The 13,195-nt window shown below is 45.7% G+C and overlaps 1 protein-coding gene across 1 annotated transcript in view; it reads right to left on the bottom strand.

The window, feature by feature from the left end:
* The window catches only part of CACNA1E (calcium voltage-gated channel subunit alpha1 E), a 315,011-nt gene that overhangs the window by 28,959 nt on the left and 272,857 nt on the right, over positions 1-13,195 (bottom strand). Inside the window, exons 32-41 of the mRNA XM_067535176.1 lie at positions 12,770-12,907; positions 11,809-12,010; positions 9,304-9,468; positions 8,163-8,273; positions 6,234-6,317; positions 5,980-6,105; positions 5,260-5,325; positions 3,051-3,142; positions 2,213-2,378; positions 933-1,060 (exon numbers count right to left, since the gene is read on the bottom strand). Of these exons, the coding sequence (XP_067391277.1) occupies positions 933-1,060; positions 2,213-2,378; positions 3,051-3,142; positions 5,260-5,325; positions 5,980-6,105; positions 6,234-6,317; positions 8,163-8,273; positions 9,304-9,468; positions 11,809-12,010; positions 12,770-12,907 (1,278 nt within the window). The remainder of the gene's footprint in view (positions 1-932; positions 1,061-2,212; positions 2,379-3,050; positions 3,143-5,259; positions 5,326-5,979; positions 6,106-6,233; positions 6,318-8,162; positions 8,274-9,303; positions 9,469-11,808; positions 12,011-12,769; positions 12,908-13,195) is intronic.

Below are 13,195 nucleotides of genomic sequence, written 5' to 3'. Positions count from 1 at the left end.
ATGCAGGCTGAAAGCAACCTTCCTGGAGCACTGCTGGGGGTTGTGTCTGGAGCAGTCCCCCTAAAGCACTTTCAACTCTACCCCAGTGGCAGTTTGAGAGACCCCCGATGCAATGCTGCTTCTTCAGCGTGGCAGCGCCAGAGTGAATTGCTCTTCCAAGTGGGAGCTCTCTTTTCACAGGGCTCCTGGAAAGGCAGTCTGAAGAATCAACAGAGGACTCAAAAGCCTTCTTTTGTCTCAGCAAAGATGGGCAAAGTGTATTGGCCATAATAAATCTAGCCCCAGCTTCAGGTTCATCCCCATCCAAACCATCTCAACCCTTTCTCCATGTTTGAATAAGGTCCCGAGCTGCTAATTAGCAGGAGGCCAGCTACCTTCACAGTCTCTCTGCTGGGTCACACATTGATTCCAATGGTGGTTTTGCACGCTATAGTGCACAAAGTACTCGGGGCTGGAGGATGGACAGTTGTTTGTAGATTGTCTTGAGGGTGTGGGAATCTGATTGGCAAGAGGAAAATAGGAAAGGAGGACGATCAAGAGCCAATAGTTAGAAGGTGGCAGAGTGCGGAGACAGCTGGGGGCTGCCAGAGAAACTACAGAGAGGGATGTGGTAGCAATATCCAAAGGTTTGGATAAACACTGTACTTTATCATGCTTATCTGAAAAGAACCAGTCATAGCCTTTGGACTTCAGCCCATCGCTAGTTATCAAAAGAGTAGGATGCCCAGTGATCTATAAAGCAGCCCACGAATAGGATGGTGGCTCCGTGCCATTGGATCTGTTGGGAGCCAGCCGGTATTTTCCTATCACAGCTGCGTGTTTGAGCAGATCTGATTCCCTTCCCTGACTGTCCCAGGTATTACAGCCAAATGGGTTCCAGAAAAAGGGGGCTTTGAGAGGCCAGGGAAAGGAAGAGGGGGTTGGCTACATACCAGGCAGCTCTGTCATACTCTGCCCAGATCCGCACAAATTCATCTAGGTGATGAGGCCCCAGGATGGAGGAATCCCGAGTCAGGTATTCAAAATTGTCCATGATGACAGCCACAAACAGGTTGAGCATCTAAGTGAAAAGGAAAGGGAGAGAGAGAAAGGGATGGACAGAAGGAGAAAGATCATAGAAGAGGGAGGGACGATGGGAGAGTAATATATGGAAGAAGACAGAAGAAAAAAGGAATCTGTAAATAAAGAGCATGTCAGTTTTATGCACAGAACTCCCACTGGAGCGGCTACAGAATCAGCTGTTTAATTATCACACAAATCAATGCTGACATTTTTAAACGCAGCACCCGGCTATGTGCAGACTGCATTACAGTGGTGTGTCAACAGCACCAGGCAGACAACTCCTCCCAGATGTGTTACATGTGCCTTTGTTCCAGGGATGACCTATGCCCATAATTCCTGAGAGCTGCGGATTGTGCTGATCTGCATGTGCTGCTAAACACCCGCATTTAACCTTCAGCCAGAAGACAGCATGGGTAAGGAACCACCTCACACTGGGCAAGAGGCAAGCAGGAGGTGGAAAGGGTAATTATCTCAGCATCGCTCCCTTGGGCTGTGTTTAGCCAGCCAGTGAGACTCCAAACAGCAGCCTGGGGTCTCAGTGGGGTCACTCCTCAGAACGGCGATTTGTCTGAGTCAGGAATCCAAGAGCCCAGAAGCCAGGAGATCTAGCTAATCTGACAGCACCTTCCTAACCCCACAGCCTTCTTGTAGCTGAGGGGGTCATGGTGGTGGCATCTCCCCTTCCATGTTTAGGCTCAAATGTGTGTGTACACACGCATGCATGCCAGTGGGGGGGGAAGAGGGGAGTAAGCAGGACAATTGTAACTCCCCCCAGTTTCCTCCCCCAGAGAACACACATATATCTTTTGCAACCACAACTTCCCTGATAAATGAAAAAACAGTGGTAAGAGACACAAAGATATATCATGCACAGCACTGGGATCCAGAGAGGGTGGGCCCGCTCTTCATGCTGACAGTCATATGACAGATCATTTGAAATCCGAAATTTGATGCAGGGCAAAATACTGTTGAGCTGTATTTGTGATGAAAGGAACGGGCCTATAAGAGTGTGAGCTCTCCGAGTCACTTTTCACAGTGAATCCCACCCAACATGAAGTAGTGGAGGGTAAGGCTGCTGAATGAGGTGTGTTGTTGTGATATCGCCTCTTGAGAACTGAGAGATCAATAGGGTGGAGGGGAGTGAACTCACCAGGAAGGAGCAAAAGAAGATGAAGGAGACAAAGTATACATAAGCCAGATCCGTGCCACAGTGCTCGTGCTCGTTCTGTCCAGATGTTGCCGTGGTGTCTGGCTCACAGCCTTTGCCTTCCAGGCATGACAGCATGATCTCCTGCCACGCCTCACCTGTGGCACTCCTGCATCCCAAACACAGCCATCATCAACAGCAGCTCAAAGCAGGTCCCCATCACTGCTCCACAACTTCACTACATATGAGCTCGGATGCTTGGAAACACACTCCACCCCCCCCTTTGGAAGATCATACAAATTGCCACTCAGAACTTATGATCTCTGCCAATGACCGATGCCAGCTGCTTCAGAAGATGGCATAAAACCTCCACAATGAACTAAACTGTATAGCACCGTATCACGGTGGGAGGCAAAGTTGCTTCCTGACTCCAACTAGTGGTCATCTTATGCCTATAGCAAGAGGATAAAGGACCCTTGAATTCCGTCCTAGGTGGCCTGACTGCAGATGCGGTTCACAAACACAGCTGATCATTTTTAAAAACTTGTTTTGTTGCTATCCAGCAGCAGCAAGTTCCACAAGTCAGAAATCCATAGCCTGAATGTCAGCAACCCACAGAGAGGAACAGGGAGACTAACAGCTCCAAGTGTAAAGCTGAAACGCCATTGTTGTGTGCGTGCAGCCAGGGTGACTTGTGATCCCCACCCCCTTTTTCTAGATGGGACACCCCTGCTGATCTGCTGTTGCAGACTCTCCTTTACCTAGGCAAGCATTCAGTATTGTGACTCAGGTAGGAACGAGATGGGGAAAACCGAGATGTTTATTCAAAGCACACGTGTACCTAAAAAGGAGCATAAGAGAGGCCAGGAAGCTGCGGAAGTTGTTGTGACGGTTAATGTGGCTTTCTTCATCTAATTTGATATTTCCAAAAACCTAAGGGCAAAAAGGAAAGAAAACTCAACACACAAGAACTGCCACGCCAGCAAGTGTACCGACCTGCACAGTCAGGGACTGGAGTCGGTTACCTTCCCTCCCACCTTCCCGTGGAGCAGACAGCTGGTCTGATCTCCGTGACAGCTACACATCAGAAAGGCTGATCCTTCTGCTGGAGATCACCGTTCAGATCAGAGAGCAGGTACGCTGGCTGTCACCAGGGGAGGGACTGCACTAACACAGACAGACACACATGTGCGGGGCTATGGAGGAATCCATCTGGCCAGCAGCTGTCTCCCTCAGAAAAGTAGATCAGAAAAGCTGTCAGTTGCTTTTCATGTTATGCTATCAAGAGATTCGCTTTGTAAAGGGCAGTAACGCCTTGGGTTAAATTCTCCCCTCTCTCAAAGCACATTGGTGTAACTACATGACGACAATGCACCTGTAATAAATGAAGGGAGAATCTGGCTTGTTGAATATATGTGCAGACATTTCTGGTACAGATAAATACATTAAAGATTGTGAGATTTCTAGGTGCATCTTGCGTGTGTTTTGAGTACATGCATCTTGAGAAAGAGGCATGGTCTGAACACAGAACTGGAGCCAGGAAGTCCTAAATTCTAAATCTGACTCTGACAGTGACTCTTAACCTGTGCCTCAGTTTCTCCTTCTGTACAATGGGGATAATACTACTGACCTACAACCCTGGGGTGTTGTAGGGCTGAACTAGTCTGTGTTTGTAAAGTACTTTGGAGAGGAAAAATATTGTATCAGTATCATTACGTATCTATTCTACTTTCAGTATACCTAAAAATAAACTAATCGCTGACTATTTTTTCCCACAAAAGGCTTTTGGAATGTGTAATTGTAGAATATTTTCTGCCTCCAACTATTTTGCTTAAACAACACCCACTCGCTCCTGCTTGGGGAATTTGTTCACAAAGGTGTTAAAACACATCAAATACTATCACACCACAGGGGGGATTAAATCCGATGGCAATTGTGTGGGGCTGAGAAAGCCTGGATGGGTGGTGGGGAGGTAGGAGAAGGTGTCCAGAACTAGATCAACAGAGCAGTCAGTCCACTTTTTGTGGGGAAGACCCACTAAACAACTAAATTTCCACTCAAACAAGGGAAACCAGATTCTGTATCCAGAGCAGGGGGCAATGACAGCCATAGCAATGATCTCCTCCCCCACTACCCAAAGCACTTCACAGTTGTGCACATCAGGCTCTTTTAGTTGTCACAATGCCTCAATCACCATGGAACGAAGCCCTGAATATTGACAGCCAAAGCTGCCTTCTCAGAGATCGAATATAGGTATTGGACAGTCTTCAACCTACAGGATCAATCCTGCAAAGTACTTAAGCATTTGCTTAACTTTAAATGCATGAGTCAGTGGGATTACTCACGTGCTTATGTGCTTTGCTGGACTGGGGCGCCTAAAAGACTGGTTCTGCAAAGAGTACCCCAAATTCCCATTGACTTCAACTGCAGGATCGGGCTCTAACCCACGTTTCTGAAACAGGAGGTCTTCACAAGCAAATACCAGGATATTGGGCAACAGAGATCAGCGAGAGGAACCAAATCATCAAAGGCTCTCACGAGGTCCCTGTCAGACATGATGTTGGTTGTGATCTGGATTCTGCAGGTTGGGGCCAGACATTGGTGGGATGTGCGTCACTCCTTAGGTTTTAGGAACTAAAGATTTCTGCTTGGAAAGAAACAGGTCCACTGAGCCGTCCATGCAGGTTGCCCACCTGAGCATAATATGAGAGATCTTTGATGATGTAATCCACATGAAGGGTTCCATCCATGCGTACTACATCACAGGAGTCATGGTGACATGATCCCTGGAGAAGGCAGTCTGGATATGTACATTACCAGAAGTTTCTGGGGGACACACACTACAACCTGTGGGTGTATTAAACCCACTGCACAATCAATCCTTCAACCCTCTTCAGCATCTGACCCAGTCAACAGAATTCAACATGATAAGCAGATGCTAGATGGGGTAACACTAATGTGGGTGACACAGTGGAACACTCTTCACTCTGTCTGCTCCAGGGAGAAGCAGCCTTGTAGGAGCACATGCATGCTTGGACACCCTTGCTTACCTGCATCCCAATGATTGCATATATGAAGAAAAGCATAGCGATCAAGAGACAGACATACGGGAGGGCCTGAAAGGGAAATGCACAATAGCCTGGTTTAGCATTGATAGAGGCTTCAGAATATTAGTGAAATGCAGTAGCTTGTGAACTGTGCTGACCCCCCCTACAGCCTACTGCAATTAGTTGCAAAGAACCAGTCAGAATTGCACTCCTTGCTAGAATGGTGCAACTTTTTCCTGACTGTTGGATTCCAAAACAAATACAGGGACTAGAAGTTAAAATGCCACATAATTGTGGTTTACAAAACATATAGACAAAGAACTTAGTATATGCAAAAACACAATACCAGACAGCACCTCTGTGCAACAGCTGACAGCTGGCAAAGCATGCTGGGTATGGACATGCAAATGAGCACATCCTAAGTGCATCTAAAAAGACCTGTAAGGACCTTCTGGAATGGTGCAGTCCCCTCACCTCACCTCTATTTTCTGCAAGGAAGGTTTTACTGCTTCTCCCTCCTGCACTTAGAATTGGAGGTGGATTAATTTTAAACAGTTCCGAGGATAGGTTCATATAAGCTCTCCAAAGTTTGGATGATGATCCAAAAATTTCTGGTTCTTCCTGAACTCCATTAGGTCATAAACATCACCAGAATGACCCAAGTCTAGTAACTGTTCCACCATAACACCTGCCCCTGTCTGATATGACTGATGTGTCCTTTACCTTGAAGGACTGCACAAAGGTCCACAGCAAGATACGGATGGTGTAGCCCTGGCGGAGCAGTTTGATGAGGCGAGCAGCCCGGAACAGCTTCAGGAAGCTCATGTTGAAGCTGCTGGTGTTCACCAGCTGTGAGAAGATCAAACAATCAGAAGAAGGCAAAAATCACCACACCTATCCTACACTCCCAAGGAGAAGCAGGGTGTGAGGCACCTCCCTCCACCACTGGTATGAATTTCCAAGATCAGAATATTCACCTTGGTGTCTGTCAGGATGATTTCTGTGATGCTGCCAATCACAGTGATGAAGTCAAAGATGTTCCAGGTGTCCCGGAAATAATTCTGCAGGGAGATCAAAAATATGTGGCTGGGAGCAAAATGAGGTCAAATCCAGGCAATACTGAAACACGTGCCAAGTCTTCCCACATAACAACAAGCACATCTGATATTGTACTCTTTCTGTGCAAGCACACTTCCAAAGAGTGTCTGGTGGCTGAGGTGATTGTAGATCAGAACATATATACGGTGAGATAGATTTTCTATGAGATAACTCTTGCATTAAATAGGCCAAACTGCTAAAAGGAGACTAAAAGGCACTGAATTTGCTTGCATTGTCAAAGGGTGACACATAGGAACAGAGAAACTACTGCATAGCTGCCTGAAGGCACAGACACAAGTGGATGAGCTCAGAGACACAACCATCTGTTTAAACTATGCAGCAGAGTATCTATGCAACTGAGGCTATGGCTACACTGACAGCAGCAAAGTCGCCGCCGCCAGATCGATTGCTCTGGATCGACTGAGTGGTCAGTAAAGACCCGCTCAGTTGATCCAGAAATCGACGTACTAAGACCACCTTCACAAGTGGTGTAGCACTGTGTTGACGGGAACGTGGTTCCCATCAGCGCAGCACAGCGAAGGCGGTGTGCAGAAGAGGAGCCCAGAAGTCGACAGAGTTATGCAAGTTTTTTGCGTAGCTTGCATAACGCCCATCCACTGCCACCGAATCTTGAAGGTAAGTGTAGACCAGGTCTGAATATTTAACACAATCAGATGCCTAAATGGGTACTAACAACTTCTGAAATCTGTGGAAGTTTTGTCTGAATAATAACTTCAGAAACTGGCCTACCAATAACACTTTGTCTTTATAGAGCACCTTCCATTTGAGGAAATCAAGGTGCTTTAAAAAGATGGGTAAGTATCATTGTTCCCATTTTATGAATAGAGAAAGCGAGATAGAGAGAGATTGAGAGCCCAGTAAGTCAGATATGCAGCCAGGAACAAAATCCAGGTTTTCTGATTCTCAGTCCTTAGCTGTAAACACAAGACTAAAAGGAAAAAGGAAATAAAGAAAAAACTGAATCAGCTTTTCCTAAGGATAGCTAAAGAAAAGAAAGTGTTATGTTCACACATAACAGATTCCTTGTGTCTGAATAATAAGATGATTAGTGGGAAGTGGATGAGACTCAAGGGAATGATAATTAAATCTGAAGCCTTTCACCACTATTTCACCAGTTCCAATCTGGGTCATGCCGATAATGAACAAAAGTTAACAATAGATGGGTGTTTCATGGTCTGGTTAAAAGGAATGAGTGGACTCAATCCAGTTCCTAGTGGACAGGTATCAACATAATATCAGCCACCAACACAGCTGGTAGTAACTGGCACCTGATTAGCAGTCTGAGCAGAAAGGCCAATGGCTGAATGGGTCTGGGCACTGAATTACTCAGGTGGTGAGGAGTGACAACCTGACAGCTGTCACCAGTACTAAATTGATTCAAAATATAAAAATCCATTAAAATAATACCATCATTTGGGTTCAGCAGTGGGTGACTCTCCATCAGATTAAATGAAAATCCCAGAAGTTTCACTCTAAGATATTGACTCAGGAATCTGGAAAGCTCCAGATATTGGGCCCGGAATCTGAAAAACTCTGGACTCACCAAGAAAGCTGGCAGACATCCAGTGTCATGGTGCTTGGCATGAATCTAATGTATGACTCCGGCACCCAGAATACATACAGCCCGCAAAAAGAACTGAATACCAGTTATGTCCCAGGAAGCTAAATACCATGACCAATGCCAAAAAAACAGAATATTAGGTACACACTAGGAAGCCAAAGGCCACTACCACTCCCTTGAATCGAGTATCCAAAGCTGTTATGGAGTACTAGTACCAATCACTTACCAGGAAGCCAAAAGCTATGATCTTCAGGACGCACTCCAATGAGAACACCATGGTAAATGCAATGTTTAGGTACTTAAGAGCCAACTCATATGTGTAGGGTGCAGAATAGTACTGCCAGAAAGAGAGAGAGAGAGTCATAATTGTCTACAGTCAGTTACCAAAACAGAATCTTACAACCATCGTTTAGTTCTATGGTGGAATTAGGTTTTTTCTAAGCTGCTGAGATTTATCCTCTTGCTACTGACTGTTTAGTGACAACTGACTCTCATTTCTTTTTTAAGCCATCTACATACCCAGTAATGCTCATTCTGCCCTTCTGCTTTGTTTATGCTGAGGCTAAGGAAGGGGATGGAGATGATGGAGAAAGGATCTCCCAGGTGGCAACCACTCCTAGATGTTGATCACAGAATTAGCCCAGATCACATTACAATCGCTAGTGTCCCACTAATTGATAAGGTCCTCCTGTTGAGGGCATTGTTGTTTCAGAGTCACTGCTTGTTACCTACAATGTTCACAGTGTAAGTGTTCATTTGTATTCTTGAAAGCATTTCCTACAGGCTATGGGAAAAGCAACAACAGAGATGGGCCTTATTAATATAGGAGCGTATTAGCCATCCTCTCAGTAAAAGATTAGCGGAGATGGAAGATGATGACTCAATGAAGAACATGCAAGTTTCTGCACAAGGAAGACACAAAAAATATCCTTAGGTGGAAGAACGACATTTGGGCAAGCAAATCAATTAGCCAGATTCATAACTTGGGTGTGAAAAATGCAGGTGCTGTTTCAGAGGCTGGGGTACGGTCCCTTTGAAAATCTGGCCTTGTGTGTCATGGGGATTAATTGCCTTCCAGGTTTCACAGCAAGGACTGTGCTTGATGGATTGATTGAGTGCAAACTGGAAATATTTGCTTGAGTAATAAAGACACCAGTGCAAGAGCCGAGTGCAAGAGCGGATGTGACCCCCATAGTCATCTATGCCAACAGATATAATATGAAATGGGACATTGGTGCCAAGATCCCAGCATATTCTTAAAACAAGTGACATACTTTCTAAATCCCTCCCTGTCTGTTTCTCCTCCTCTCCAATTCCCTGTACAGAGGCAAGCCACTCTGGGCCTTTGGTCCACATGATCAGCTCACCTTCATCATCAGCACCACAGTATTCAATGCTATCATGGCCATGATGGTGTACTCAAAGGACGGAGAGACCACAAAGTGCCAGACTCGGTACTGGAAGGTGTGTCGGTTTTGAGGCATGTAGCGAGTGAGAGGTTTGGCACTGATGGCGAAGTCAATGCACGCCCTCTGGAACAAAACAAAGTCGATTAGCTTGCACTCATCTTCTCTTCTTTCCTTCTACTACCCATGATGCCCTCTTACTCATTCTTTGAAACCAGCTTTGCTATAGGTGAATAGAAGAGAGAGAAGATTGTCCTTCTGGGCTGCGTGAATCCCAGGCTCCGGGGCTTCCCTGCATGTCATTATGCAGAGGTGTGTTGACAGGAGGAGCAGGCGGGCTGGAGAGAGATTGGGCAGAGTATCTGCCACTAGGGTCCTTCCTCCCACTGAGTTAATTTGGTTGCCTGGGGCCATGGAAGCTACTTCAGTCATTATGCTGGAGATACAGCCCTACAGAAACTCTTCTGACACTCTGAGATCTTGGGGGATGATGAGTTCCCCAGCACCCAGATGAGCTAATCAAATTGGACGTGGGGAAAGGATACGTCCCAATAAACAGAAGGTCACTATAATCTGCAGCAAAATGTATACCCTGCGATGTAGTGAAACAGTGCAGGATTTTCATTTGACTGCACTATAATCCGTTTCCGTGCATTCAAATTCAGCATAAAATGATGGGATTAATTAATTAATGACATTACTACTGGGTTTTATGCTCATATGGAATAAACGAAGACAAAGATAGCACAGGGATGTTGCACAGTTACTGAGCTGTTCACTACACTTGTTTTCAGAAACTGTATCGTATACAGATCCCCGTGTTCTGATTCTGCCCTCCACATGTACATACTTACTACCGACCACATGATCATGCCAAACCGGGTGGCCCCAATTTCTTATTTGATCCATCTGACAGAGCATAAAAAATTAAACTTAACTGAATTATGTCTCACAATTATTTCTTCGCTAGACAGTCCAGAATAGTCAAACCTCTAGGGCACTTTCTGTGAACTCAGTAATAGCCATACCCTGGAATAATGAACACAACTGTCCTTCTGCCTGGGCATTTCTTTAGGGCAGGGTATGGTTATTGCCACATGGACAGGAACGAGCTCAAGTTACCATCTGAAAATGCCCATTATTTGGCAGCAAGTAGACAGTAACAGCACAGGAAATCATGGCAGTTACATGTACGCCTACACCTTGAATTCTGTGTGCACTTCTGGTCGTCCCATCTCAAAAGAAGATATATTAGAAATGGAAAAGGTACAGAGAAGGGCAACAAAAATGGTTAGGGGCATGGAGCAGTGTCTATGTGAGCAGAGATTAAAAAGTCTGGGACTATTCATCTTGGAAAAAAGATGACTAAGGGCGGGATATGATAGAGGTCTATAAAATCATGACTGGTGTGGAGCAAATGAATAGGAAAGTGTTATTTACTCCTTCACATAACACAAGAACCAAGGGTCACCCAATGAAATTAATCGGCAGCAGGTTTAAAAGAAACAAATGGAAGTACTTCTTCATACAACACACAATCAACCTGTGGAACTTGTTGCCAGGGGATGTTGTGAAGGCTGAACATATAACTGGGTTAAAAAAAGAATTAGATATGCTTATGGAGAATAGGGCATCAATGGCTGTTAGCCAAGATGGTCAGGGATGCAACCCCACGCTAGGGGTGTCCTAAGCCTCTGACTGCCAGATGCTGGGACTGGACTACAAGGGATGGATCACTTGACAATTGCCCTGTTCAGTTCATTCCCTGTGAAGCACCTGGCATTGGCTACTGTCGGAAGACAGGATACTGAGCTAGATGGACCACTGATCTGACCCAGTATGGCCGTTCTTTTGTTAATTCACATTACTGCTGCTGTGTTATATTAGTAGGCAAATGATTCACTTGTGTCAGCACATCACTTGTATAATGAACGGGAATATTAGTTTAGACTGAATAAGCTTCGGCTCCCACTGGCCAATAATGCAGGATAAAATGCAGATGAGGAAAATCATTTTCCTCTTAACGTCCAGGGCAAACCCTCTCTGTTGTGAAGCAAGTGGGGGAGGGAACATGGCTCCCTAGCTCTTTCATTTGAGTACCTATGGGGGTGATTCACAGCAGCCACAGATGGATTTTCATTACAACAATGGCCTCCTTTTCAAATAGCCAGGAAGACTGGTGAACTGTTGTCGGCTTGACTGTCTGAGCAGAAATGTAATCAGTGAGAATGACTCAGGTGTGATTAAAACATCCCACGTTCCAGAAGTAAATGCAAAGAAAGGCAGATGTCACATAGGCTGGAGTTGAGGCTGAAGGGAACTTTACTGGACACCAGCCAAGCTTTCTCACCACATGTCTTAGCCCGCGGCTCCACCACTCTATGGTCTATACCTGAAGCCATCTGTTGCCACAGTACATGCAAAACAAAATCATCCTTCCCTTTGCTGTCCTGGTTTTTGTGTTACCTCATTCTTCTCCAGACTGCACTCCTCCATCATTTTATCTCCTTGCTCCTGGAAAGTGATGATGATGAGAGCCACAAAGATGTTGACAAAGAAGAAAGGGAAGACCACAAAATACACCACGTAAAAAATAGACATCTCCATGCGGTTACTGCGGCTGGGCCCCCGGTCCTCCTCAGTCACATCCACTGAATGCTGAAGCACCCTGAAGGTACAGGGAAAGAGAGAAGCACAAAGGGTCGCATACATGCCGATGGCTGGCCCATTCTGGATACGTCTCCGCATTGTACCTGACTAGGAGAACATCGTGTACTCAATGGCACTATCTTTAATGTTCATCTCCATCTGTCCCTGCTGTGCATGCTCATCAGGGTGATAAAGCAAATCTTCTACCTAATCTGCTCAGTCATGGACACACTCTGAAAATGGCGGCTACCCTTTTTTTATGACAAGATTTTCCCCTTTCCTACATTATGAGAGTCCCAGAGCTTTTCCCAGCATCCAGCCTAGAAGATGGGTTTGCATAGATCCCTCTTAAAAAGTGGTATCCCAGAGCTCCCTTTTGATCATGCACATGGAGGGAGATTGTCCCAGAGTTCCCCCAACATGGAGAGTGGACTACCCCATAGAGTTCCCCTCTGACTTATGCTGGGAGATGGACTGGCCTCAAATTCCCCTCAGGCCGACGAACTGTTCCAGCATTTCCCTCACAAGAAGGGAGCTGGTTCCATCAGACTCCTATACCCATTAACCAGCCAGAGTTCTCACATACCGATATAATTTCTTGACTTATCATCTTACCCCCAACTCCTCTCTCAGCAGCTTCTAGCCCCTTCCCATCTGGAGAAACCCAATTCTGAGCCCTACCATTTAAACAGCTCTTCAAAAGGGGAACATGAGGTTTCTTCGTGAATGCTGTGCCCGCTGACACCAGCAAGCAGACAGGAACAAGCACAGTACTCACTGTGGCCACCCTTCTCCAGTGGAGACAGTGAAGAGCGTAAGCAAAGCCCAAATGATGTTGTCATAGTGAAATTCATGGCGCTTCCATTCACGACACTTCACCTCCATCTTGTTTTTCTCATGGTCCACGTAGTTGCCTCTGTAAGATTGGAAGAGAAGATCAGGACCTCTTTGTGCTGTCAGGATTGAAGACTTCAGGCTTTAACCTTGTGGGGCAGCAGGGACACTTTTCTCCCCTTGTAAAGGTGGAGAAATCTCGATGGGGAAAGAAAATTAAGGAAACTGGAGGTGGAGAGAAACAGGATGAACAGACTGAAAGAGACCGAGAGAAGGGGAGAAAGAAAGCAATCAAAAAGAGAAGGAAAGAAGGAAACAGAGAGTAGAAGAATGGGGAGAAAGAGACAGGGAAAGATTGAGAGAAAAATGA

This window comes from Emydura macquarii, unplaced genomic scaffold, assembly GCF_026122565.2.
Source record: "Emydura macquarii macquarii isolate MOO-44397 ecotype Brisbane River unplaced genomic scaffold, CSIRO-AGI_Emac_v2 contig_3477, whole genome shotgun sequence".
NCBI classification, from domain to species: domain Eukaryota; kingdom Metazoa; phylum Chordata; order Testudines; family Chelidae; genus Emydura; species Emydura macquarii.
This window is presented reverse-complemented; position numbering and strand designations above follow the sequence as displayed.